This window comes from Podarcis pityusensis (genome assembly GCF_964106645.2).
Source record: "Podarcis pityusensis genome assembly, chromosome: 8".
NCBI lineage: Eukaryota > Metazoa > Chordata > Lepidosauria > Squamata > Lacertidae > Podarcis > Podarcis pityusensis.
Window position 1 is genome coordinate 27,332,274 of NC_138033.1, and position 26,414 is coordinate 27,358,687.

At 45.5% G+C, this 26,414-nt stretch overlaps 1 protein-coding gene across 4 annotated transcripts in view; it reads right to left on the bottom strand.

Moving 5' to 3' along the window:
- Positions 1 to 3,637: 3,637 nt before the first annotated feature.
- The window catches only part of NIPAL3 (NIPA like domain containing 3), a 28,777-nt gene continuing 6,000 nt past the window's right edge, over positions 3,638 to 26,414 (bottom strand). For 3 of the 4 annotated variants that reach the window (XM_081016817.1, XM_081016819.1, XM_081016818.1), the window contains exons 3-12: positions 24,378 to 24,446; positions 24,097 to 24,268; positions 22,734 to 22,793; positions 20,783 to 20,928; positions 19,297 to 19,393; positions 17,832 to 17,967; positions 12,222 to 12,310; positions 11,417 to 11,480; positions 10,268 to 10,362; positions 3,638 to 8,319 (exon numbers count right to left, since the gene is read on the bottom strand). In XM_081016817.1, coding sequence (XP_080872943.1) covers positions 8,120 to 8,319; positions 10,268 to 10,362; positions 11,417 to 11,480; positions 12,222 to 12,310; positions 17,832 to 17,967; positions 19,297 to 19,393; positions 20,783 to 20,928; positions 22,734 to 22,793; positions 24,097 to 24,268; positions 24,378 to 24,446 — 1,128 coding nt within the window. In that variant the 3' untranslated portion in view covers positions 3,638 to 8,119. The remainder of the gene's footprint in view (positions 8,320 to 10,267; positions 10,363 to 11,416; positions 11,481 to 12,221; positions 12,311 to 17,831; positions 17,968 to 19,296; positions 19,394 to 20,782; positions 20,929 to 22,733; positions 22,794 to 24,096; positions 24,269 to 24,377; positions 24,447 to 26,414) is intronic. The other variant, XM_081016820.1, reaches the window with a different exon arrangement.

Sequence of the window (26,414 nt, forward strand, 5' to 3'; positions counted from 1 at the left end):
AGACCCACTCTTCTGTTGCCACCCTCCAGACTTCTTGTGGGGGAAGCACAAGGGCCTCAAACCATGATCCTGTGTCTGGATAGGTTCATATGAAGACAGACAGTCCTTGAGGTATTTCAGTCCTGAGCCATTTAAGGCTTTATATTTACAGGTCAAAATCAGCACTTTGAATTGAGCCCAGAAATATTGGCAGCCAGTGCAGTTGAGCCAAGATCTTTGTAATATATTCAAATGGTCGTGCCCCAGTGAGCAACCTGTCCACCAAATTGACATTCTATGGCCTTTTAAACGTGTTTGCGGGAGCAGGGCTATTGGTTTATTTGTTACCAAGTTACGTATTTTGGTGTTTTTATATTGTGAGCTGCCCTGTGATCCTTAGATGCAGGGCTGAATAGAAATTTAATAAATAACAGAATGTCTTTACTCCCGACAAATCTCCCTCACTACAGGCATAGTACAGTGGGCCAGAAGTATATTTCTTATTGAAAATGGCTCCTGCTTTGCTGCTGCTACTCTGCAGCACACATGGAAATTGATAAAACAAGTGTTTCATCAGAATAATGTGTTCTAGCCCAGATAGCGCATGTAGCGCCCTTTGGTTTGGCCACCCTTAGCTGGAGTTCAACATGGCAGCAACAGCTTTGCCGCAGTGAAAACCTCCAATTTTGATGGCTTTAAAAGAGGATTGGACAAATTCATGGAAGAGAAGGCTACCAGTGGCTACTAGCCATGATGGCTATGCTCTGCCTCCACCGTGGGAGGCAGAATCCTTCTGAATACCCAATGCTGGAAACTGCAGGAAGGGAGAGTGCTCTTGAACTCGGGTCCTGTTTGCAGGTTTCCAACAGGCAACTGGCTGGCCACTCTGAGAACTAGGTCTAGTACCTATAAAAACTGACACAACAATAAATGCTGAGTGAGGTACCACAGGATGCTTTATTTTTGCTGCAGCAAACAAGCTTCTTCTTTAACTGTTGCTACTATGAGACGAGCTAGTAACACCTCTTCAGACATATAAAATATTATCCTTGTTCATTCTTCTCACAGTAATCCTGGGACATAGCTGCACACACAAGAACACGGTTGTGTTGAGGAAGTGGCTTGGGTGGAGTAGATCCTGCCCAACACCCACATTTCAAAGCGACCCAAACTGGCAAAACTAGCATGCCTGCAAAATTAGCATCTCTAGACAAGTTTCCCAGAAGCTTGGCTGAATCTTGTGTTGGAGATGAAAGGTTAGTACCAAAGATGACTGATGCATCTCCAGGAGAAGGGAGTTCTACAATCTAGGTGCTACCACAGAGCAGGCACTTTCCTGGGTCACTACACAATGGGAAACACTCCTTTGTGAGGCCATGAGAAGGGTATCCCCTGCTGATCTTATTCCCTCCTCCTCCTCCTCCTCATCTGGTTCTTTCCTCCAGTCAACTTGGCCTGTATGTCCCTTATATAAAGCTTTCAGTTATGTTGTGCATTGCCAGCCTATTGTTACTTTCCCAGGGGCACCAATTTTCAGACTGATTGCCTACAAGAGGAGGTTAAGAGAGTTCCATTTTACCCACTCCAAAATGGTAATGCCTGTTCATGCAGGAGAATCACTGCACTTATCATCCTGAAATTTGGCAGGCTTCATCCCCTCAAACAGGGCACCCATATCTGCAAATTGCTTCAATTCTGGCAGAAAATAAAAAAGTTAGAGACTATACACTTATTTCATTTTCAGATGTTCCCTGTACGAAAGTTGGCAAATATTGGTAGCATTTGGGCCCCAAGACATTCAGAGTTTTAAAAATTAATAAATAATAATGCCACAGCGGCTCCCAGGGCAGGTTACAACAATTCAGAATGAAAAACAGGTAAAACAGATTACAGTCACAGGAATAGGGCAGACTCTGAAAACAAACATCTTAAGTGCTGGGGTAGAGAGGTGTGCTTTTCAGCATTTGCCAAAAGCTCTATAGCAAAAGTATCAAGCACACCTATGTGGGGAGATCATTGGGCCAGCGCCACCCTGAACCTCCGAGGGTGGAAGAACTATCAAGAGTCAGCTGGCTCGCACCAGAGCACAAGCTGCTTCTTTTTTGGTCTCACACTCTTGTGCATGCACAAGAGCTCAGAACAAAAAAAAAGGAGCACCCTAATCTGGGTGTTAAGGGACGTGAGTGGTGCTGTGGGTTAAATCACAGAGCCTAGGACTTGCCGATCAGAAGGTTGGCGGTTCAAATCCCCGCGACGGAGTGAGCTCCCGTTGCTCAGTCCCTGCTCCTGCCAACCTAGCAGTTCGAAAGCACGTCAAAGTGCAAGTAGATAAAAAGGTACCACTCCAGTGGGAAGGTAAACGGTGTTTCCATGCGCTGCTCTGGTTCGCCAGAAGCGGCTTAGTCATGCTAAGCGAGATGAGCACCGCAACCCCCGAGTTGGCCACGAGTGGACCTAATGGTCAGGGGTCCCTTTACCTTTTAATTTGGGTTTTGGAGGGTATGTCCAAAAGAGGCTGCAGCTGGCAAACTAGCCACAGTTGGATGTAGACACTCCTAGCCACTGAGGCTCCTGGACCACAAATAACAGCATTGGATCTAGGGGTACCCCCAAGCAATGAACTGCTGCCTCCAAGGGACTGCAACCCCAAACACAGCAGGCTGTCTTCCCACCTTGTGGACTTGATAACTTGAAACACGTAACACCTGTCTTCAGGATTCAGCTTCAATTTGCTGGTTCACATCCAGTCCATCATTGCCCCCAAACCCGTCTAGCACCTCAGCTGCATCTCTTGATTCCTCTGAATGACATGCTCTTATTCATTCAAATGGCATGTTTGCCTAAATGTGAACTATTTCAAACAGCAACAATTTCTTCCTTAATCCCTGTATTTTTCCATATACATCAAGCTTTCTACCATCATTAACCAAGTGCCCTCCTATTTAGGGACAGATGGCTTCCGTTACTTCCCCCCCCTCCCCCCATGACTGGTAATTCAGGGCCCAGATACAATGAATGAAAAAATGTTCTCAGGTCTAGTTTCTGTTTACTTCCCTGGAATAAAATCCATATGGCCAGTGTTAATTATGTTGGCAAGCGCTTCACTGGCAGCACGCTGAGCCAACGATCAACCTGATTACATAAATATATTAGTTGGAAGGCTTCAAATTTTTATTATTTCAAAGACCAGGAAGGTGGACATTATGCAGGCTTTCGTTTAAAAGGTTTCCTCTTGTCAAGCATGCACAGGCCAAGCCTCTTGTGAAGTCATTAACCTTTTCTTATTAACATACGTGGGCTGCAACGCAGCTTGCATTCCCCCCGCCAACCTAAAATTACATTTTAATTTCATCCTAGAAGGACTGAACAACATATTACCTTAGCAAATGCAAGTTACCAAACCTGTGGTTGCCAAGACACTGTGAATGAAAAGGGCAGTAATTGCAAAAGGAGCCAGTGGTGAGAGAAAGAGATGCCTAACAATTCCTGCCAATTCCCTCATGCAGATATCTCCAGAGGTCCCGCCCCCCCACAACCAGCAGTACGTTGCTGCTGTTATAGTTGATTTATTAACTACATTCTAAACCACTGTCACAAGGTGATTCACACATAAAATAATTAAAAACAGTTAATAACACAAAAAAGGCAAAAGATGCTGTTGTCTTACTTTCGGTGTACCATAAAGCTCAGTTTATTTACACAGCACTATTGTGAAAACATTGACAGTACATCCAGCCAACATCAGATTTGATGGCGTAGAATTAAGAATGATAAAAGAGCCATACAGTGAAGCCACAATCCTGAAAATAAAATCTGATGTAGATCAACCTTACCCAACCTGGTGACCTCCAGATGTTTTACACTGTAACTCCTATCAGACCCAGCCAGCAAGCCTAGCTTAGATATTCCTAAACAATCCAAGCTAATAGAAGCTCCTTGCCTAATCCGGAGTAGACACCATTGATGGATTTGACAGTCAGCCACTCTTCTCTACTGGGGATATTGGAGCTGTGCCCAAGGAGAGGTCTGGCTATGTGTGACTGGCTTCTCTTTCTTCTGCTCATTTAGACAAACGGGGCAGGGGCATGGGGGACAGCATACAAGGGAAACCATCCGGACCTCTAATGCTGACCAGACCAAAGTGCTGCCCAGCATAGATAGGGGTTTAAATACTACCCGACTCCTGTGTTTGAGAACTTGGAACCACAGAGAAATCCAAAGCACCAAAAGAGGCCCTTCAAATAATGTCACCCTCTTGCCTCAGGAAGCTGAAGTTATCTATCTTCTTTTACGGATACAGTGTTCTGCTGACCATGGATATTCTACCCATAGAATTGGTTGGTTTCCAGTGACACTACACAAGACGCCTTAGTATTTTCAGCATTAGAGCAATGAAGCATCCTACATTGGCATATAGGGAGCCACCTTAGACTGAGTCAGACCATTAGCCCATCTAGCTCAGTATTGCCAACACTGACTGGCAGGATTTCAGACAGGAGTCTCTCGTAGTCCTACCTGGTGAGGCATGCAAAACAGATGCTCTACCATTGAACTGTATGATGCTTCCCCACGTGCACTGAAAAAGCCACACCCAGGATGAAAAGCCTCCACAACAAAAGACAAGAGGTATCTCTTTGTACTGTGGAAAACAACATTTACTAACAGAAGAGAGTGGAGGTGAAGTCAACCTGCCAAGACCCAAGCCTCTAAGATGACTATTTCACCCTGCTGCCAGTGATGTGTTTGAAAGGAACTTTTGTTTCAGGGAACTGTCCTAACTTGGAAATGAAAAAAAGAATTATGGTCTAGTGCATAATCATCCCTGACCATTGGCCATGCAGGCTGGGGCTGACGGAAGCTGTAGTTCAGCAACACCTGGAGGGCCAAGTTCCCTATACCTGGTCTAGTGAGATGCTGCTCCTTCCCCAAAACAGGCCCAGAAGCAGACTTCAGCATAGTGATGGGTGTGCGTGATGGCCAGGCCTAAACTTTGGTCAAGACACCTGTTTATGTGACAGGATGAGAGGGGTGGCAAAGAAAATGAGGTTCTGAGAACATGCAGGCTGTTCTGTAACCAAAAGGGTATTGCTTATGTTGGTGATTATGTTTTGGGCTTGTTTTGAAAACACATTGTACTATGAGATAAAGAAGCATGCTGGTCTGTTTTTTTCTATATAAGCTTGGGATTCTCTGCTTGGGGCAGAGGAGCTTGTAACACTCTGGTGTCAGGCTGCTTCTCCTTGCATGCTTGAAATAAAGGAGCCCCAGGCTGTGTTCTGATTCAAATACAACATGTGGCTATTTTTCCACAACAATATAAAAAAAAACCCTTTTCATCAGAACAGCAGCACCGAGGGAGAGAGGTGCACTAACCTTTTCACCCTGCAGTGTTGTCTTTATTCAAAATCCTACCCTTTAGTTCCTATTAGTGGTTGCTTGGAGAGGGGGGGAGATGCAGGCAATGGTGCAGGACTGAAAGGGTTAAACACACTTTTATCCTTGATTGGCCACTGCTTTAAATAAAAGTGAAGGCCCCCACAGTTGCTTTTAAGTACATGTGTGTCGGGATGTGTGTGTGTGTGTGTGTCTGTCATGTCTATTTTTGGCTTAGAGGTTTTCCTGTTCTAAAAAGGCACTCTCTCTTCCCAGAGCTAAAAAAAAAAGTAAATAGTTCCTATTCAATAAATTAAGACTTAAGAAACCATTAAAAAAGCATCAAGTGTAACCAACCAACAGAGAGGGTCATATTCTTCTGCTTGGAGCTTGAATCCAAACAATAAATAACAGGTTCAGTACCCTGTGGTTGGAACAGGCAGTTTTGAGAACACAGATGTCATTTTGTGGTTAAATCACACAAAGGTCTCCAGCATGCTTGTACAATTGGAAAACAACCTCTTTCATTTATAATGGAAAGGCAATAAGGAAATTAAAAGGCCCATTCGTCCCCTACACTACCTCACCTCCTCTGCTACGTAGCTCTTTTAATGAGCAAAACATTTTGCATAGTAGAAAAATGAATGAAGCAGACCTTATGGGGGTTCCCCAAAATGGTGGTTCCAGGTCAACATTCACCAATTACTCAATAAGATTTACGTCCCTGAATTATTAGTCTAATAATAATGCCATTCTGCCTGAAGTGTACAGTGCATCATGGAAAATGCAAAGCATGCTGCAGATAAAAAGCTGGTTCCCTACCTCCCGACTTAACTGAAAAGTTTAAAGCAGATGTGCAAAGATTAAACACCCCATGGTTAGCATCAACCACTTTTTACGTGACGGGTTTGTTTTCATGCAGATCACATATTGTTAAAAGTGAATATATTCAAACAGCCTAAAAGGCAGAGAGAGATAAAAACAACCAGCATTCCTGAAGTTGCTTGAATGCTGAAACAAGTGTCCAACTGGTTTCTGGTTCCAGACCTACATCTAAGACATTCTGGTTTACTCCTCTGGATGCATTCCTATCACAAAAAGACCCAGAGTTGACAGACAAAAACCTAAAAGGCAGCATTATGGTATGAGCAATGGAAACAGTCAACCAGACAATCAGTGATTCACAGCATACATCTCCTCCAAAGCTAAAATCAGTGGAAGTTGTATACTATATCCCAACTCAGGTGATGAACAATGGGGTGGGGAGTTATCATGAATAAGCCTGCAGGCAAAGATGGAGGGAACAAAAAGGATCACTAATAAGGCCCCATCTTGATTTAGAACAGCAGTCAAGAACCTGTGGTCCTCCAGATGTTGCTGGACTAAAACTGACACCATCCCTGGTCACACTGGTTGAGGCTGATGTTCAAGTCCATCAACATCTGGAGGACCACAGGTTTTCCATTCCTAGATCTAGAATTAACTACTGCCAAGTTAGTGTGGTGTCCTAGAGTTTCTGCAAATTAATTCAAAGTGGTTCATATACGCACTCACACACAAATCCATTTTCATAACTCTTTAAGGTGGCGATTAACTTAGCCCATTCATTACCACAGGACCAAGTGCAAATAACTTTTTCTGGATAAGGGCCATGGAGCTCTGAGGTATGAAGGGTCCAGAAAGCAACAGCAACCTTTAACTTGGATGGGGAGGGGGGGAAAGGAGGGGAGTTAGTACTTAGATTTTATTTCTGCCATTTTGGAATGAATCCCTGTGTAAATACTTTCTGCAAATAATAAAAAAGCAAACAAACACAATAGCAACACAATGAGCAACTTTCCATCCCAGCCCACTCCCCGTTGAGCTAACTTTTCTATTGGCAGGAATGAGCCCTTACCCCCACACAAGGGGAGCAATCAAAATGCAATCTCTGACCCACAATATGAATCGACACAACTGAAATTACACATTTGTAGGGAAGGTCTAAATTGCTGTCCTGCAAGATAAATGGCAGAAAGCCAGTTGCACGCTGTGTGTTTGTGGGCTGTTGTCGGTGGGACTCTCAATCTTATCTGACATCTTCAAATGTTTGGCTAGTTTTCTCCTTAAGGTACAAAGCAGCAGGCAGGTAGCATGAGCAGGTCTAATTAAAACAGGAATTGACATGTGTACGCTTTGGTTCATATTAAAAATATTCTGGGTTGTTTCCAATGCTAGTGATACTCAGAGCGGAGGAACTGAAATAAATGGACAACTTTGGTCTATTAAGTTCAATGAGTCCATGCTGAGTAAAACTTAAGCTGGATACAACCATCCATATGTGGTGGGGAAGGCCCACGAACCCAAAGCTCTGCTTGAGACCCGTACAACCCACATACTGAGTCATGTTATGTGATCATAAAGGGAATTCTATCAGGAAAACAGAGTCTAAACTCACCCTTTAGCTCCTACTGTTTGACTAGCAATATTATAGCCATCAGAATATCCTGAGTACCTTTTAACATAGCTATACATCCTGTCACAGTTTAGCTTAGCAAGGCGCCGATGAAGCTGCTTGCGACCTGCAACAATCAACTTAGCTTTCGTATTACACGGGTAGGGGACTCTTAACACAGTTCAGTCTTTAAGGTTGTCATTCCATACACACTTAATCCATAAATAAACTGACTTTTTTTTTTTTTGACTTAGCGGTGCTTAAAAAGAAGAAGGGATGAATAAATAAGAGGACCACGCTTGGAGGCATTATGCCAGTCCCTTACAAGGGCTTTCACTCCCTTTTGCCATGCTCCATGACCCGGTAGGGAGGCACAGATGACCCCCTCGAACCATGTTCCTCCTGCACTATCGGCAACGTAGCAGGTGCGTAGATCTCAGAGATGGCGTCGTTGTTCTCCAGGGCACCATAGGAAAATGACGTTTTGAGCTCAGGCTGAACTGCCGTTCCGTTGTCATGCAAATTCTGCATGCCTACAGACAAGAAGGGAGGGAAAATACATCATTTGAAAGAGGCTTTTTTTGGGGGGGGGTGAGGGACTATAAACTGCTTTCTTTCCCACTTATGCACATAATCATACGAAGCTGGTTTATATTAAATCAGAACACTGATCTGTCTAGCCTAGTGCCACATCCTCTGACCAGCAGCGGCTGTCCAGGGCCTCAGGTTGGCATCTTTTCCAGCCTTACCACCCAAGGTCCTTTTCACTTGGCAACTGACAGGAATTGAACTTGGGATCTTTTGCATAATAAGACACCAAATAATAAATAAAGGGCTTCATTTACGGAAGGGTTGGGGAACCTGTGACCCTCCAGATATTGTTGGGCTAGAATTCCCACCATCCATTGATTTTTGGCCATGGTGGCTGGGAATCATGGGAGCTGGAGTTCGGTAACATCTGAAGGGCCAAAGCTTCTCAATCCCTGATTTACGTGAGGCAACTCCCTATAAGTGTCTCCATAATCATTCTATGGCTGTTACTTAAGAATTGTGAAAGAATTAAAATAAGCTGATATTCCTCTCCTTAAGCAATATTTAGTGTAAGTTGTTACTTAATAGGTAAAGGTAAAGGTACCCCTGCCCATACGGGCCAGTCGTGTCCAACTCTAGGGTTGTGTGCCCATCTCACTTAAGAGGCCGGGGGCCAGCGCTGTCCGGAGACACGTCTGGGTCACGTGGCCAGCGTGACGAAGCTGCTCTGGCGAGCCGGCACCAGCGCAGCACACGGAAATGCCGTTTACCTTCCCGCTATAAAGTGGTACCTATTTATCTACTTGCACTTTAGGGGTGCTTTCGAACTGCTAGGTGGGCAGGAGCTGGGACCGAAAGACGGGAGCTCACCCCGCCGCGGGGATTCGAACCACCGACCATGTGATCGGCAAGCCCTAGGCGCTGAGGTTTTACCCACAGCGCCACCCACGTCCCTTTGTTTCTTAATAAGTAATAGTAAATGTCAAGACCACAAACAACTGAAAACTTCCTAGGCCAGGGGTGGCTGAGCTGCGGCCAGCCAAGATGATGTTGGACTCCAACTCCCATCATCCCTGACCACTGGCCATGCTAGTGGGGCTGATGGGAGTTAGAGTCCACGGCAAATGGAGAACCACAGGTTACTCAGACCTATTCTAGGCAAATTGGATGGCTCAGTCACCACCAAGAGGGACACCATTAGGGGAGAGAGGACAAGGCTCTGGCTGGCTCCAGCTACAAAAGCTGAGGCTGCTGAATAGAATACAGTGGAACCTCGGGTTGTGAATATGATCCGTGCGGGAGAAACGTTCGCAACCCGCAGCGCCACGTCTGCGCACGCATGAGTCGCGATTCAGCGCTTCTGTGCGTGTGCAAGCGCCAAAACCCGGAAGTAACCCGATACGGTACTTCCAGGTTCAGCACGGTGCACAACCTGAAAACACGCAACCTGAAGTGTCTGTAACCCAAGGTACCACTGTATTGGACTGGGGTATTATCTGGGGGAAAGGGTATTGTTTGGGGTCCGTTGCTGTTGTTGCTGTTATTTTTTGTATCTTTATTTTTGATCGTATGATTTATGTGGAAATTGTTCAATCTGGTCGTGTTCTTTTTGATGTTTTGCATATTGTTTGACTACTTTTGTTATGTTTGTAATTACGAGATTTTTTTTTTATATGTTGTAAGCCGACTCGAGCATAACTTTAACTTTGGAAACAAGTAATACAGCATACAGCATACAAGTAAAATGATTGATTGATAATTGTCCAGAAAACAGACCCAATTAAACCAGTTCTGGGGATTTTTGAAGGGAAGCCATGGCTGTTGAAAGTGATAGAATACTGCTTTAAATATGTAATGCAGCTGGGGCCAGACAGGCAGATGACATTTTTAAAAATGTGTCACTATTAACTTGCTCATGAAAAGAAAGATTTTTTTTTTTTTTGGCCTTACTTGGCATAGCATCCATGGAGATGTACGGTTCGAAAAAGATTGATTTCCTCTTGTTTCTAGTGATCAAGAAGACGCCTAAAAATGCAATGAGGCACCTGGGTGGGTGGGGGGGAATAAGAGAATACAATTGCTTTGTGAAATAACAGAAGGAGCAAAGAAGCTGACAGCAAAGGAATTTAAACAACAACTTGATCTCATGTTAGCCGGTTATTGCTTAAAAAGGCTGAAAAAGCTGTTTTCCTACTGACCAATGCAGTTCATGAGGCAAAGTAATACTGTAAACAGTTCTAGAAAAGAGCTCGCTGGTGTAACATTGTGCTATGCAAGCGCTATTTGTAGACTGCACTAAAATAAAACGAGTTCCTGCAACGAGATCGTAATTCTGCAGCCTGCTTTGAGAACGAAACTGTACAATCATTGGCTATATGTTACTGTTTTTAAACATTTTTCGATTTTGATATTTTAAAATGTTTTCACTTTATTTTAAATTGTATTACTACTTTATTGTTTGCTGCCCTGGGCAACTTTGGGAGAATGGGTGGGGTAAAAATAAAAATCTTAACAACCACCACCATAAAACTGCTTGTATACATAGCAACTTGGACACCACTTTGTCTACGGCAGAACTAGTGAAAGGAGCCCAGAGCACCATTAACTCAGGTTTCTTTTCAGGATTAGCTTAAATGCCAAGGCCTGCCTGCTCAGGATGGAGACAAAGTACAGGGAGAAATGTGGCTTACCACCTGCTTGCCTGCCTTTCTTGGCTTACAACATCCGCCAAGATGGGACAGAATGGCTTGGGTCAGGAGGTAATAGAGAGAAAGAGAAGTCCCTTCTGCCTTGAGAGGGAGAGAGAGACTGCTCATAAAATAAAACTCTCTCTGGATCATAAGAACTGACAACCTGCTGGTCTTTAATAATGTCACATTACATGTGTGATAGCTGGGGCTCATGGGAGTTGTAGTCCAAAATGTCTGGAGGGCACCAGGACAGCAAAGTTTGGACTAAGGCAGCTACTAAGGCTTTGAGGTGCTAAGAATTGGGAATTCCCGTCTGCCCCACCCAGATTATGTAAAATGCAATGATGAAGCAAAAGTTCCCAAAATAATAGCACACTGCACTACCCCTAAATCAATACTGTAAACTTACCCCAAGGCAAACATGCATATATGAAGTATGTCTTCTCCAATGAAGTCCAAGTAGAAGGTCGCACCTGACCCAGGAGGGAGGGGGAAATGGAAACATGACATACAGCATCTTCAAACACAAAGTTTTTGCCAATTGCTAGACAAAAGCTAATCATCTGTTATTTCATTTTATATTACGCATGGGAAGCAGCTGGGAGTTGTAGTAGTTCCAAAGACCTGGAGGGCAACAGTTGGCCAAAGGCCGAGTTAAATCTTCACTCCTGGCATCTGGTAGTCATCCCTTATTACCCTTGTTTATCCCTTCCCTTCACTACTGGCAAACTTTAGAATAAGTTCCTTGAGATCCTTGGCTTGTTTTCAGAAAGTATACTGAATGTGTCACATAAAACATTATCTCTTTCCAAGAATGAGCTTCTGAATGCAAACTACACTCTGGGCATGAGCCTAAGTGGAACATAGGAAGCTGCCTTATACACAGAATCAGACCTTTGGATCCATCTGGCTCAGTACTGTTTCCACTCACTGGCAGCAGATCTCCAGGGCTTCAACGGGGTCTCTCTCAGCCCTACCTGTAGATGCTGGGGATTGAATTTGGACCTTCTGCGTGCTCTGCCCATTGAGCTACGGCCCTTCCCAGTGAAACTATGCTATGCTGTAATCCAGCCTTTGTCAACCTGGTGCCCTCCAGATGTTTTGGACAGCAACTCCCATCAGCCATTATTTTCTTAGGAGCCCATCTCAGGCCACAGAAATTTGTTGACTTGCTCCAACCACCAGTTTAGGTTATTTTTCCTTATTTCTTTTACCTGCAGTAATTGCTATTGCAGTGGACAAGATGTATCCTATGCTGGCAATCTGTGATGCATCATACAGCTGTGTTGCTTGTGTTAAAAACCTACGATCAAGAAGTAGAATTAATAATAATAATAATAATAATAATAATTTATTATTTGTACCCCGCCCATCTGGCTGGGTTTCCCCAGCCACTCTGGGCAGCTTCCAACAAAGATGAAAAATACACTAAAATGTCACATATTAAAAACTTCCCTGAACAGGGCTGCCTTCAGATGTCTTCTGAATGTCAGGTAGTTGTTTATCTCTTTGACATCTGATGGGAGGGCGTTCCACAGGGCGGGCGCCACTACCGAGAAGGCCCTCTGCCTGGTTCCCTGTAACTTGGCCTCTCGCAATGAGGGAACCGCCAGAAGGCCCTCGGAGCTGGACCTCAGTGTCCGGGCAAAACGATGGGGGAGGAGACGCTCCTTCAGATATACTGGACCGAGGCCGTTTAGGGCTTTAAAGGTCAGCACCAACACTTTGAATTGTGCTTGGAAACGTACTGGGAGCCAATGTAGGTCTTTCAAGACCGGTGTTATATGGTCTCGGCGGCCGCCCCCAGTCACCAGTCTAGCTGCCGCATTCTGGATTAGTTGTAGTTTCCGGGTCACCTTCAAAGGTAGCCCCACGTAGAGCGCATTGCAGTAGTCCAAGCGGGAGATAACCATAGAATCATAGAATCATAGAGTTGGAAGAGACCACAAGGGCCATCGAGTCCAACCCCCTGCCAAGCAGGAAACACCATCAGAGCACTCCTGACATATGGTTGTCAAGCCTCTGCTTAAAGACCTCCAAAGAAGGAGACTCCACCACACTCCTTGGCAGCAAATTCCACTGTCGAACAGCTCTTACTGTCAGGAAGTTCTTCCTAATGTTTAGGTGGAATCTTCTTTCTTGTAGTTTGGATCCATTGCTCCGTGTCCGCTTCTCTGGAGCATGCACCACCAGAGCATGCACCACTCTGGCGAGACAGTCTGCAGGGAGATAGGGTCTCAGCCTACGTACCAGATGGAGCTGGTAAACAGCTGCCCTGGATACAGATTTGACCTGTGCCTCCATGGACAGCTGTGAGTCCAAAATGACACCCAGGCTGCACACCTGGTCCTTCAGGGGCACAGTTACCCCATTCAGGACCAGGGAATCCTCCACACCTGCCCGCCTCCTGTCCCCCAAAAACAGTACTTCTGTCTTGTCAGGATTCAACCTCAATCTGTTAGCCGCCATCCATCCTCCAACCGCCTCCAGACACTCACACAGGACCTTCACCGCCTTCACTGGTTCTGATTTAAAAGAAAGGTAGAGCTGGGTATCATCCGCATACTGATGAACACCCAGCCCAAACCTCCTGATGATCTCTCCCAGTGGCTGCATGTAAATGTTGAAAAGCATGGGGGAGAGGACAGAACCCTGAGGCACCCCACAAGTGAGAGCCCAGGGGTCTGAACACTCATCCCCCCCCACCACTTTCTGAACACGGCCCAGGAGGAAGGAGCGGAACCACTGTATGACAGTGCCCCCAGCTCCCAGCCCCTCAAGACGGTCCAGAAGGATGTTATGGTCGATGGTATCAAACGCCACTGAGAGATCCAGCAGAACTAGGAAACAGCTCTCACCTTTGTCCCTAGCCCGCTGGAGATCATCAACCAGTGTGACCAAGGCAGTTTCAGTCCCATGATGAGGCCTGAATCCCGACTGGAAGGGATCCAAATGGTCCGCTTCTTCCAGGCGTGCCTGGAGTTGTTCAGCAACCACTCGCTCAATCACCTTGCCCAAGAATGGAAGATTTGAGACTGGGCGATAATTGGCCATCGTGGCCGCATCTAAAGATGGTTTTTTAAGAAGCGGTTTAATAACTGCCTCTTTCAGCGGGTCTGGGAAGGCTCCCTCACGGAGGGAAGCATTCACCACCCCACGAAGCCCATCGCCCAGTCCTTCCCGGCTAGCTTTTATAAGCCAGGATGGGCAAGGATCCAGGAGACAGGTGGTTGGCTTCACTCGTCCAAGCAGCCTGTCCACATCCTCGGAGGTAACAGATTGGAATTGATCCCACACAACTTGACTAAACACGACTCTAGCACTCTCCCGCCCTGGCCCTGCACCCACGGTGGAGTCTACTTCTTCCCGAATCTGAGCGATTTTATCTGCAAAAAACTTTGCAAAATCATTGCAGAAGATCATGTGGCCCATACTGGGCCCCGATGTCGCAGGTGGTTCCGCTAAATTGTGAACCACCTGAAAAAGTCTCCTGCTGCTGTTTTCTGCAGATGCAATAGAGACGGCGAAGAAAGTCTTCTTCGCCGTCGCTATCGCCACTTGGTAGGCTCGACATTGAGCTCTAACCTGTGTCCGGTCAGATTCGGAATGAGTTATCCGCCACCGGCGCTCTAGCCGTCTCAATGATTGTTTCATTGCCCTCAGATCCGTGGAAAACCACGGGGCTGTCCAGGCTCCATGCAATCGGAGAGGGCGCTTCGGAGCCAAACAGTCAATAGCCCTGGTTAACTCCACATTCCAGCGGGCCACCAGGGAATCGGCTGAAAGGCCATCAACATGGGATAAAGCATCCCCTACCACTCTCTGGAAACCATTTGGATCCATTAAGTGGCGGGGGCGGGCCATCCGAATCGGTCCCACCTCCCTGCAGAGGGGAAGGGTCGCAGAGAAGTCCAGTTGCACCAGGAAGTGATCTGACCATGGCACTTCTTTCGTTTCGCTTTTACTTAGTGTCAGATCACCAACATCCATAGAGGTAAACACCAGGTCCAAGGCATGTCCGCGGCTATGGGCTGGACCAGACTTATTCAGGGACAGCCCCATGGAGGCCATGCTTTCCACGAAGTCCCAAGCGGCCCCTTGTAAGGTCGTGTCGGCATGGATGTTAAAATCCCCTAGGACAACCAAGCTAGGTGTCTCCAGGAGAACATCCGCCACAACCTGAAGCAGCTCGGGCAGGGAATCCTTGGTGCAGCGGGGAGGTCGGTACACCAAAAGGAATCCTGTACTGCTCCTATTGCCCAACTTCCAGAACATGCATTCGGAAAACTGGGTCTTCCCAATAGGACGCCTGGTGCAAACTAATGACTTCCTAAAAATCACTGCAACCCCCCCCTCCCCGCCCACATGACCTGGGTTGCTGTGCGTAAGAGAAACCTGGTGGACAAGCAGCGGCAAGGACAGGCCCATCTGCTTCATCCAACCAAGTCTCTGTTACACATGCCAGGTCAAGTCCTCCATCCATGATCAAGTCATGGATGGCAGTGGTCTTATGAATCATTGACCTGGCATTGCACAGCAGCACCTTCAGGTCATGTGGGTATCCCTTGCTGATTTTAGTATCCATCCGGTCAGGACCAGACCCGGAGGCAGGGATAGTCCTCAGACAACGACTAAACCTGCCTCCTCTGTAATGACATGGTCTGGTCTTAGCGTAACTCCTCCTCCTACCCGTGATCACTGAGATCGGTTGTCCCAGTGCATCCCCCCCGTGGAACATGCCCCAGCCATTTTGTTGGCTGGGACCTACTCCCCAGCAGCCCTGACCCCTCCCCTTAAGAACAAAATAACATCTTAAAAAAAACAAAAAACCAATAAAACAATACAAACAAAAAACAGTAAAAATTACAAAAACATAAAATCAAACAAATTCCCAGGCCCAATAAACATCCATCCCACCCACCCCCCACATACAAAAAATTCAAAAGAAAAATTTAAAAACATTTTTAAAGCACTCTGCTCCCCTCCAGCAGTAACAGCAACTGTCCTAGTGAGGCCCGTCAGGCCCTGCCCTGGGCCAGGTGGTAAGTGGCAGGAAGGAGCAGGGCCCCCAGACACTCACATAGGAGAGTCTTCCTGGGCAGCAGAGCACAGCAGTCCTTATGAGGCTTCAGGCCCCGCCCTGGGCCAGGTAGATGGTAAGCGGCAAGAGCAGGGCCCTCAGACACTCACACAGGAGAGTCCTCCTGGGCAGCAGAGCGCAGCAGTCCCTGTGAGGCTTCAGGCCCCGCCCTGGGCCAGGTGGTAAGTGGCAGGAAGGAGCAGGGCCCTCAGACACTCACACAGGAGAGTCCTCCTGGGCAGTGGAGCACAGCAGTCCTTATGAGGCTTCAGGCCCCGCCCCAGGCCAGGTGGTAAGAATTAAACAGGCATGCAATCAATCTGTTTAGGGAGTATGTTGTTAAAAACATTAAGTATTTATATATAAGAAAAGCAGAGGGTCAAACTGATAGGTAAGAGCCCTCTTCTATCACATACCCCCTAGCAATAAGTATACAGATGTACACTGCCTCCGAAGTTGGAGGTTCCATTTATCAGCTATGGCTAAAACAGCCATCAATATGATTTTATATTGCATTCTTCTGTCCAACTTCTTTTAAAAAGCTATCTAAGCCAGTGGGCATCACCAAGTCTCCATTTGTTATTACATGTTTGCACCACCACCTGCCAAGGAGCTCAGAGTGGAAGACATGTGCTCCCCCCCCCCCATATCCTGTAATTTACATTAGGTTCAGATAATCACCAAGGGCATTTTACAGCCAAGTGGAGATTTGAATCCAGGTGTCTATGGTTAGGTATCCAGCTAATATTTATACGTACAGCTCAAAAGAGGCTGACCTAATCATAACAATCGTTGATTCCTTTTAGTCTCCATTAAAGCAGACACTGTATACATCTGAAAACCTTATGAATTATTCCACATCAGTTACAGAATGAAGGGTGGGTAATAACAACAATAATAAACAAAACAAAACAAAACAAAACAAAACAAAACAAAACAAAACAAAACAAAACAAAACAACAACAATAATAATAATTCCTGGGGCACACTTTAGCTCCAGCTTACTAGCCTATAAAGTTTTCCTTCTACAGCAGGGTTTGAGGAATGTGTGGATCTTCAGATGTTGCTAGACTACAGCTCCCATCACCCCTGACCACTGACAATACTGGCTGGGGTTGTTGGGAGTTGGAGTCCAACATCTGGAGGGCTAAAGACTCCCCAACGCTGCTCTATAGTTTCCCCCCTTGATTGCTTTCCCCTTCAGTCTGCACTAACCCATCCTCAAATGCTTTTTCTTTTCTTAACAGACACAGATCAGGCTTGGTAAGCTAAAAGTTACCTATCTATGCCTTGGTAGCTAAGAACAAAACCTCGACGTCCTGGGGCAGCAGATCTTAGATCACCAGATGCTAAGAAACGATGACGGAGGTTGGCTGTCTAGTTGGTCACTCTCGGCAGCCAGAGTGTCAGAATGGGTGGTTGTTTGGTCTGACCCAAAAGGGCAATTTTTCTGCACTGCAGCACACTGACTGTAAGCAACGGGAAGGCGTTCCTCAAATGTATCCTTAAAATGTCACAAGGTACTTTGCAGAAGAGGAAAAGCAGCTAACAGCTACTAAAAGGCCCACTGCCAGTAATAACAACGAACAATACAATTACCTAGCTTTCCCCCCTGGGGCTGCTCTTTAATGTATTATTCATTTTAATTAAATTTCAATTATGCTGACATTCAGTTGTACGCTACAGCTGGAAAATAAGGTTGCTCTTAGAAAAAGGGAGAGGAAGGAAGCTCTGAGCCACTTACGTTGCCTGAAAGGATGCCGTTGCCACCATGCAAACCACCATGATGTAGAAAATGGGGTAGCCCAGCTGGAGGTTCCCTCGTATCGAAACCACCACCATGCCTGCCACTGCCTTCACTGTGATGACTGTCATAGAACCTAAAACATATTTAAGACAACAACCCTCCCATCACTAGAGAACAAGGAAAATGACAGTCACAGGAAGCAAAACGTCCAATGGTAACGAGTCCCACAAGTCCCACCAACAGGAACATTAGAGTCCTGCTGGATGAGGCCAGTGGCCCATCTAGGCCAGCATCCTGTTCTCACATTGGCCAGCCAGAGGGACGCAGGTGGCGCTGTGGTCTAAACCACTGAGCCTCTTGCGCTTGCTGATCAGAAGGTCAGTGGTGCGACAGGGTGAGATCCCGTTGCTCCGTCCCAGCTTCTGCCACCCTAGCAGTTCGAAAGCACACCAGTGCAAGTAGATAAATAGGTACTGCTGTGGCGGGAAGGTAAACAGCATTTCCATGTGCTCCGGCTTCTGTCACAGTGTTCCACTGCACCAGAAGCAGTTTAGTCATGCTGGCCACATGACCTGGAAAGCTGTCTGTGGACAAATGCTGGCTCCCTCAGCCTGAAAGCAAGATGAGCGCCACACCCCACAGTCGCCTTTGACCGGACTTAACAGTCTAGGGGTCCTTGTATGCTCTTGGGAGGCCTGCAAGCAGGACCTGAGCACAACTGTACTCTCCCCACTTGCCATTCCCAGCAACTGGTATTCAGAGGCATAAGGCCTCTGGCAGTAGAGGTCAAACATAGTCCTTGTCCTCCATGAATGAGCCTAGTCCTCTTTTAAAGCCATTCAAGTTGGTGGCTATCCCTATCTCTTGTGAGAGCAAATTCCACCATTTGACTACAGTTCCATTTGCACCATGCATTTAAAGCAGTACCATATCACTTTAAACTGGCATGGCTTCCCCCAGAGAATCCTGGGAAGCGTAGTTTGTTAAGAGTGCTGAGAGTTGTTAAGAGACCTCTATTCCCCTCAGAGAGCTACAATTCCCAAGTTCACCAAGAAGGACCGACTGTGAAAGCAGCTCTGACAATTGTAGCTATGTGGGGGAGGGGGGGAGGGTCTCCAAACAAACAAACAAACAAACAAAGGCTGTTTTTTGTTTGTTTGCTTTACAACAGCAGGGATACTGGAATAAAAATACACAGAACTATGCTGCATTAGCCCTGCTTTCATAATTCATGAATTTCAATTCCGATATGGGCAGCGGGCATTGCTTTGTTTTTGGTAATATGTGCACCTTACCCCTGGGACCCATTAGGAAGAAGGGTGGTATAAAAGTTTTGACAAACAAGCTAGGCAGCCAACTAACCACAGGCCTACTCTGACTCAACAGACACAGTGGTTGGAAGATTAAGCCACATGCTTGAAACTTCAATGTTGTGTGAACATAGCGCATGCGTGAAGCTTACCCAGGAGTGCTGCCAACAGCAGAATCACCACAATATAGTTAGCTTTCCTCTCTTTGTAGAAATACAACAGCAGGCAGAAAATGATTATCTCTACCAGCTAAGAGAAAGAAGAAGAAGAAAAAGACCATGCAGAAATAAATATGGGCTATAAAAACAAACAAGTCAACACACACTTTAGTTTTGTTAAGAACTGGAGAGGCGACTACATTTGGGAAATGGAAAAAGAATGGGCGACAGCTACTTCATTTCGCAGCAAGCTGGGAATTTTGTTTTCCCCCTCCAATTTCCATCCTACCCTGACGGCAATTAGAAACAGGTAGGTAGCCATGTTGGTCTGATGCAGTTGAAATATATATAAAAAAATTAAAAATTGTCCAGTAGCACCTTGGTGGTTGGTATCTGAAGAAGTGTGCATGCACACAAAAGCTTATACCAAGAACAAACTTAGTTGGTCTCAAAGGTGCTACTGGACAATTTTTTTATCTTTTTATATATTTCGGCACATAGAAAGTTACAGTGTTTTACATAGCACAAAGGTATGCTTTTTTGTCCTCTTCCGTTTATATGCTGCCTTTCTTCTGTCATGGAACCCGAGGCAGTGCTTCCCAGTTGGTCACCCATCCAACCAGACCTCAGACCTGCTTCTCTTTAGTAAGGAGGTAGCCTTATGCAATGTGAATATGCCCTCCCTGGGATTTACTTCTTCCCCAGGCACATGCTCTGCCATTTTCAGTCTTTACGAATGTAAAGGAAGCCCTGATGGACCAGAGCCAAGTTTCATCTGGCCTGGCATCCTGTTTCAAGCAACAATGAGAAGCTCACAAGCAGGTGCATGATGGAGCTCTTAATTCACCTAGGACAGCAACAAAGCCACCCGCCATTTGTCTCCAGCATCCAATCCCAATATGCTGTTCTTTCCACCCTCCTCTACACTGTTGCAGGGGGTCTCTGTCCCCACCTCAACCCACATTCCTCTGCTTAAGAAGTAGCCAATGTGGTATGCTTTCCAAATGTTGCTAGACTACAACTCCCAGAACTCCTGACCAGTGGCCATGCTGGTAGGGGCTGGTGGAAGTTGATGTCCAACAGTATCTAGAGGGAACCACATGGGCATCTTATGATGTTCCAGCTATGAAAATGAAGTGGAAGAGGTTGAGATGACACACCCTTTGGACCTCAGCTCAGAGACAGTTTGTTAGTGTAGGATAAAAACCTAGGGAAATAAAATCTTTCAAGTGATTGCCAGTAAAGCCAGTAAAGGGTCTTTGATTCTCCAAAATTTAAGGACGCCAGTTTCAGAAAGTGTGGGCAGCTGTAAGGAGACCCATAACCCCTTTTCTATATCCAAACCTGCATGGGTTTCCCTGTTTTAAAAAAAAAAAGCCCATGGGCAACGTTTTTCCTTAAAACCCCAAACTAGGCAAGCAGATTCTTGGATGTAGGCAAAGCACCCCAGATAGTATCACTCCAAGACTGGCCTCCTTACCATATACAAGAGAACCGGCCAGCTGACCAAGTGCTTAGTGATGTTCTCTCCTGTCATGGTCTCATGACTGTTAGGCCCGAAGGTTATCAGCAGGTATGTCCCGACAATAGCCAAGCCACAGCCTATGAAGGACAAAACATAGCGCCCTTTGGCAGGAGGAAGGGAGGAGAAGCTGTGTTAGTGGGTTAGTTCAGAGGCCTGTGGCTGTTTGGACGACATACACAAGGCAAGGACAATGGGAGGAGTCATGGACTAGTCCATGTTATGGATGACTGATGAGTTTGATTATTACTGGCTGGTGTGTGGAAGGGATTTATGAAAGAAAAATCTGGTTTTAAATAGTTTATTATTATTATTTAGATTTATATACTACCCTTCATCAGGGAAGTTCACAAGATAAAAATACAAGATATATAAATGGTTGAAATAAATAAATGTGTAATGGCTATTTGTAAGGGAGTGAGAATGAGATTGTGAGGATGGTTGAATATTATTGAGAGCTTGATTTTTGTTTAACAACTACACACACACACATTTGTTTTTCAGAATTTTATAACAATTTTATAACAACTTTATAACAACTACGATTATAGTTAAGATATATGGATATTGTTTGAGAGTTTGCTTTGCATAGCAATTCTGACATATATATATATATATATATATATATGCACTCATACTTTTCTATTTCTTTGAATTTTGTATGGATATGATTCTTGTGATAAATACAAAACAGCATAATATCTATATAATTTGATTTTCTTCTTACTTAAGAATGCTTGATATTGTGTTTATTGTATACCTAGGCACTTGGATTTTATTAAATGCAAACCACTTTGAGATCTATTGATTGCTAGTGGTATATAGACTACTCAGTCTTTTGCAAGTACTGTGCTATTTGCCATAAAAATGCTAAAATTCTGCAAAATCCAGAGTAAAATAAAGCTAAACTGTTTTGGTTTCTGTAGCGGTGTGCAAAACTCTGAAGAAAATTCATGCCAAGTCTCTCCAGTAGTCATAGATGCAGAGTCATAAATAGCAATTTCATACATATAGAGAGCGACAGAGAGAGAGGAATATATATAAATAAGCTAGATAAGAATGGTTCTGAACATTTAAGAATACTGCCAGCAGTGCCTGACATTTTCACTTCTCAAACTGATCCTGCTCAGAACCTGTTATGCAAAAATTGCTTATGTTCAGTTTTATATATTCCTGTCTCTTCCTGATCCTGTAAGGCTGGCCAGCAGTATTCATTGACTGAATTTGCTTTACTGCGTTGGGCTGCTGGCACAGAACCCACTAGATGCTCCAAGTGCCCCCTTGCCTGGCCTTCTGCCCCCTCTAAGCCTCTGCATACACAGAGACCTAGATTTCATCATGCACCTTAAACACCCACCCAGTTTAATTAGAGCTGAGAAAGGGGGAGGGAACACCTTAATGTAACTTATTGCTATTTTATTTAATGGCCACATGATCTTCAATGTCCATCTTGTCTAGGTTGTGCCACCCTAGCTACCGCAGCTGGCTCCAGCCAGGCTCCCTTCCACCAGCTTGTGCACAGCCCCTGATTAGAAGGGAGACAAGCCTCCAGGCAAAGAAGTGTCTGCAAACTCCCCCTTTCCTCTTATTCAGGCTCTCAGCGTGCCACAGAACTACTACATGCAGGCAGCTGAGCTAGCAACACTCACAAATTTAAGCTCTGCATCTCCGAAACAATGAAAAGCTAGCCTGCCCTCACACGGTCATTCCTAACAAATTAGCAGCCAAGAAAGAAGAAAAAGCAATTTGCAAGAACAACAGGAGCTTCCAGGACTGAGTGCCAGGAACCAATTCTCATCAACTTGTACACACATGCAGAAGAGAGTGAGGAGGAAGCAAAGGAAAAGCAGCAACAGAAAGCCACATTCTACGCCGGAGCTAAAAAGGTATTTTAAAATCCAGAACTTACTCAAGAAGTCTTTCGGCTTCCATTTTTCCTTAATGAATATGATTCCAATGATTGCACTTGCTAAGTGAGAAAATAATGAAAGGTGAAGGATGTTATTAACACGAGGGACAGTAAAGTACTTATATAGCTTCCCTTTTAGGGTGCAAACCCTTGCAAAGGCTGCTTGCAAAGCCACCAACAAACAGAATACATATAAGTACAAATATAAACTCTATCTATATATAGATAGCTATAAAACAAATATAACCACAAAATAAAAACATAACAAATATAATATAAAGGTAAAGGCAAAGGGACCCCTGACCATTAGGTCCAGTCACGGACGACTCTGGGGTTGCGGAGCTCATCTCATTTTAGTGGCCAACGGAGCCTGCATACAGCTTCCAGGTCATGTGGCCAGCATGACTAAGCTGCTTCTGGCAAACTAGAGCAGCGCACGGAAATGCCGTTTACCTTCCCGCCGGATCGGTACCTATTTATCTACTTGCACTTTGACGTGCTTTCGAACTGCTAGGTTGGCAGGAGCAGGGACCAAGCAATGGGAGCTCACCCCGTCACAGGGATTCGAACCGCCGACCTTCTGATCAGCAAGTCCTAGGCTCTGTGGTTTAACCCACAGCGCCACTCGCGTCCCAAATATAATATAAATATATAAAGTAACTATAACACAAATTTGGCATGACTTGGGTCCTAATTTGGCCCATAATGCAGTGCTCCCCAAACGATGGTCACCTATCCCACAGCTGACATCATATGTGACATCAGGTGTGGGGCTGGCAGACACACAGTGGGATTGGTTGCACAAACAAGTTTCCCCGCAGTCAATCCCTGCAGAAAGCAGCTTTGTCTGCCCTAGGCTTGAGTACTGGGCTGGCAAATCCCCTTGCACTGCACTTTCTAAATGCTTGGCAACCAGTTGGCTGTCAAGAACTTGGAAAACACCACGCAGGGGATTTTCAGCAGGTGGGCAAGACAAACCACCTATCAATCAAGCAACCAACCAATCAATCAATCAATCAATAAAATAAATCAATCACCTGACATCATGATGATGTCAGAAGATTGATAGGTGGGGTGCCCCACCCACCTGACAAAGTTGGGCTGCGACCTGGCCCACCAAGCCAAAAAGATTCCCTATCTCTGATATAAGAAAATGTTCTAAAAACAGACCCATAAGTTGGAGCACCTAGAAAAATGGTAAGGATTAAACATTAAGTCAAACTGGAGGCTTGTGAAATGTCACACACATAAGTATGTATGTATACATATTTAAGAAGAAAGCCACACTCTGCCTTCTGTGTCCCCCTTCCCCTTCCCCTATAAGCTTCTTAAATAAGACAAACTTGTGTGAAGATACGTTTACCTATAACAGACACAGCACCAAGTGGCACAATCAGGGAAAGGGGCGCAAAGGCATAGGCAGAGAAGACCCCCAGCTCCCCCAGGAACAGCAGGAACAGGCCACACCACCATGTCTTGGTCTTGAAGTAGGCTCGGTGGTCTTTGCAACCCACCAGCCGGATATGGCTGTATTTCTAAAGAGACAAGGGGAAAAGGCAACAAGAAGTCACAGTGGCATTATTATTATTTTGCTGCTGAGGTTTGCTCTGGAATCCTTTTGCTTTTGTTTCCCCCACCACTCACCTGGAGGTTGAGTGCGATGCTGATAACGAGGTGTCCAAAAATAGCCAGCAGGGCACCAATCAGGTTTTCCTGCAAGAAAAAATGATATATGCAGGTATTAGCTTTCTACCCCACCTGCACCTACAGAAAACATGCTTGACTGGCCAAGTATGTATAAGGCTTGATAACATGGGACTTTCTTCCGAGTTGACATGTACATGTCTGTGACATAAGTAGCTATCAGTCTGCAGCCTTAGGACAGTTTCAATGTAAATAGTCAAACAAATTCAAATTCTGCCAAGGTGGCTTACAACATCATCACAACACTGAGCCAAAGGGAAGCAAATTCAGCCACCAATCACGGCAATGGGTTCTCTCCTACCTACTAGTCCTTCCCACAATCCCTTTCCCCCTGAGCTGGACAATAAATTACACTAGTCCTGGAGCCATTTAGCCCAATCCCTTTCCCTTCTTTTTATTTAGCTCAATCCTCCCCCCCCCCCTCTTGTTGGCTAAAGGGAAAGAAGCACAAGAGCACTCCTCACTTCCATCGTGCGGGCTAGAGTCCAGCAAGGTGATGGATACGGCAAATGAACTGCCTTCAGTTCTCCCGGGGGCCAATCTTAGGATTGCACAGTTAGGCTGAAGTTCTGTACCCCTTACCTGGGAATAAGCCCCACTGGACTCCATAGGACTTACCTCTGAGTAGACATGCACAGGATTATGCTGTTTTAAGCAGACAGCAGCCTTAGTGTGGTTTAAATGTTCTATTCAAACTAATACAAACCTTGAAATTATTTTGAAGACCTAACAATTCAGTCAGTTACACAATTCAACAGTGTACACCAAGTGTATTCCATAGTGGGTGCCTCAAAAATGATATATTGTATAGTTGGAGAAGGTTCAGAGCAGGGCAACCAAAATGATAAAGGGGATGGAGCGACTTCCCTGTGAGAAAGGTTGCAGCCTTTTGGGCTTTGTAGCTTGGGGGAAAGGTGAATAAGAGGAGACATGACAGAACTGTATAAAATTAGGCATGGCATGGTGAAAGCTGTGGTCTAAACCACAGAGCCTAGGGCTTGCCGATCGGAAGGTCGGCAGTTAGAACCCCCATGATGGGGTGAGCTCCCCTTGCTCAGTCCCTGCTCCTGCCCACCTAGCAGTTCAAAAGCACATGAAGTACAAGTAGATAAATAGGTACCGCTCCGACGGGAAGGTAAACGGTGTTTCCGTGCACTGCTCTGGTTCGCCAGAAGCGGCTTAGTCATGCTGGCCACATGACCCAGAAAGCTGTCTGTGGACAAACGCCGGCTCCCTCGGCCTATAGAGTGAGATGAGCGCACAACCCCAGAGTTGTCCGCGACTGGACTTGACTGTCAGGGGTTCTTTACCTTTAACACTAGAACTTGTGGACCCATCAAATGAAGCTGCATATTGGAAGATCCAGGATGGACAAAATAAACGTACATCTTCTTCACAAGATGTATCATTATGGAATTCATTCCCACAGGAGGTAGCCACCAACTTGAATGGCTTTAAAAAGGGATTAGACATGGAGAAAGATATCAAGGGCTACTAACCCTGATGGATATGGTCTACCTCCACTGTTGTAGGCAGCAAGCCTCTGCTTACCAATTGCTAGAAACAACAGAGGGGAGAGTCCAAAGGCACTCAGGTGGCCACTTTAAGAGCAGGATGCTGGACTAGGTGGGCCACTGGCCTGTTCTGACAAGGGGGGGGGGTGGCTTAAGACTGGTGAATCACACTGGACAGCACTGCAGGGAACAGGAGCATGCAACACTGGAATGCTAAATTACTTCGTACTGTCTGTCAGTAGTACGTTAAGGTAATATCCATACACTGTCATGTGCTTTTGTCTGGCTTACGACACTGTGGAGCAGGCAGAAAGCTCAGCTGCCCCCCCTTCTCATGTCACCCCAAGTCACGGCCTCCCTTCCAACAGTCATGTTAGGTAGAAATTTCTCTGTGATGTTTTTTTCTCCATGGGAAAAAATCCTGTGCATTGTTTCAGAAAAGTCAATTAGTAACACAATGAAG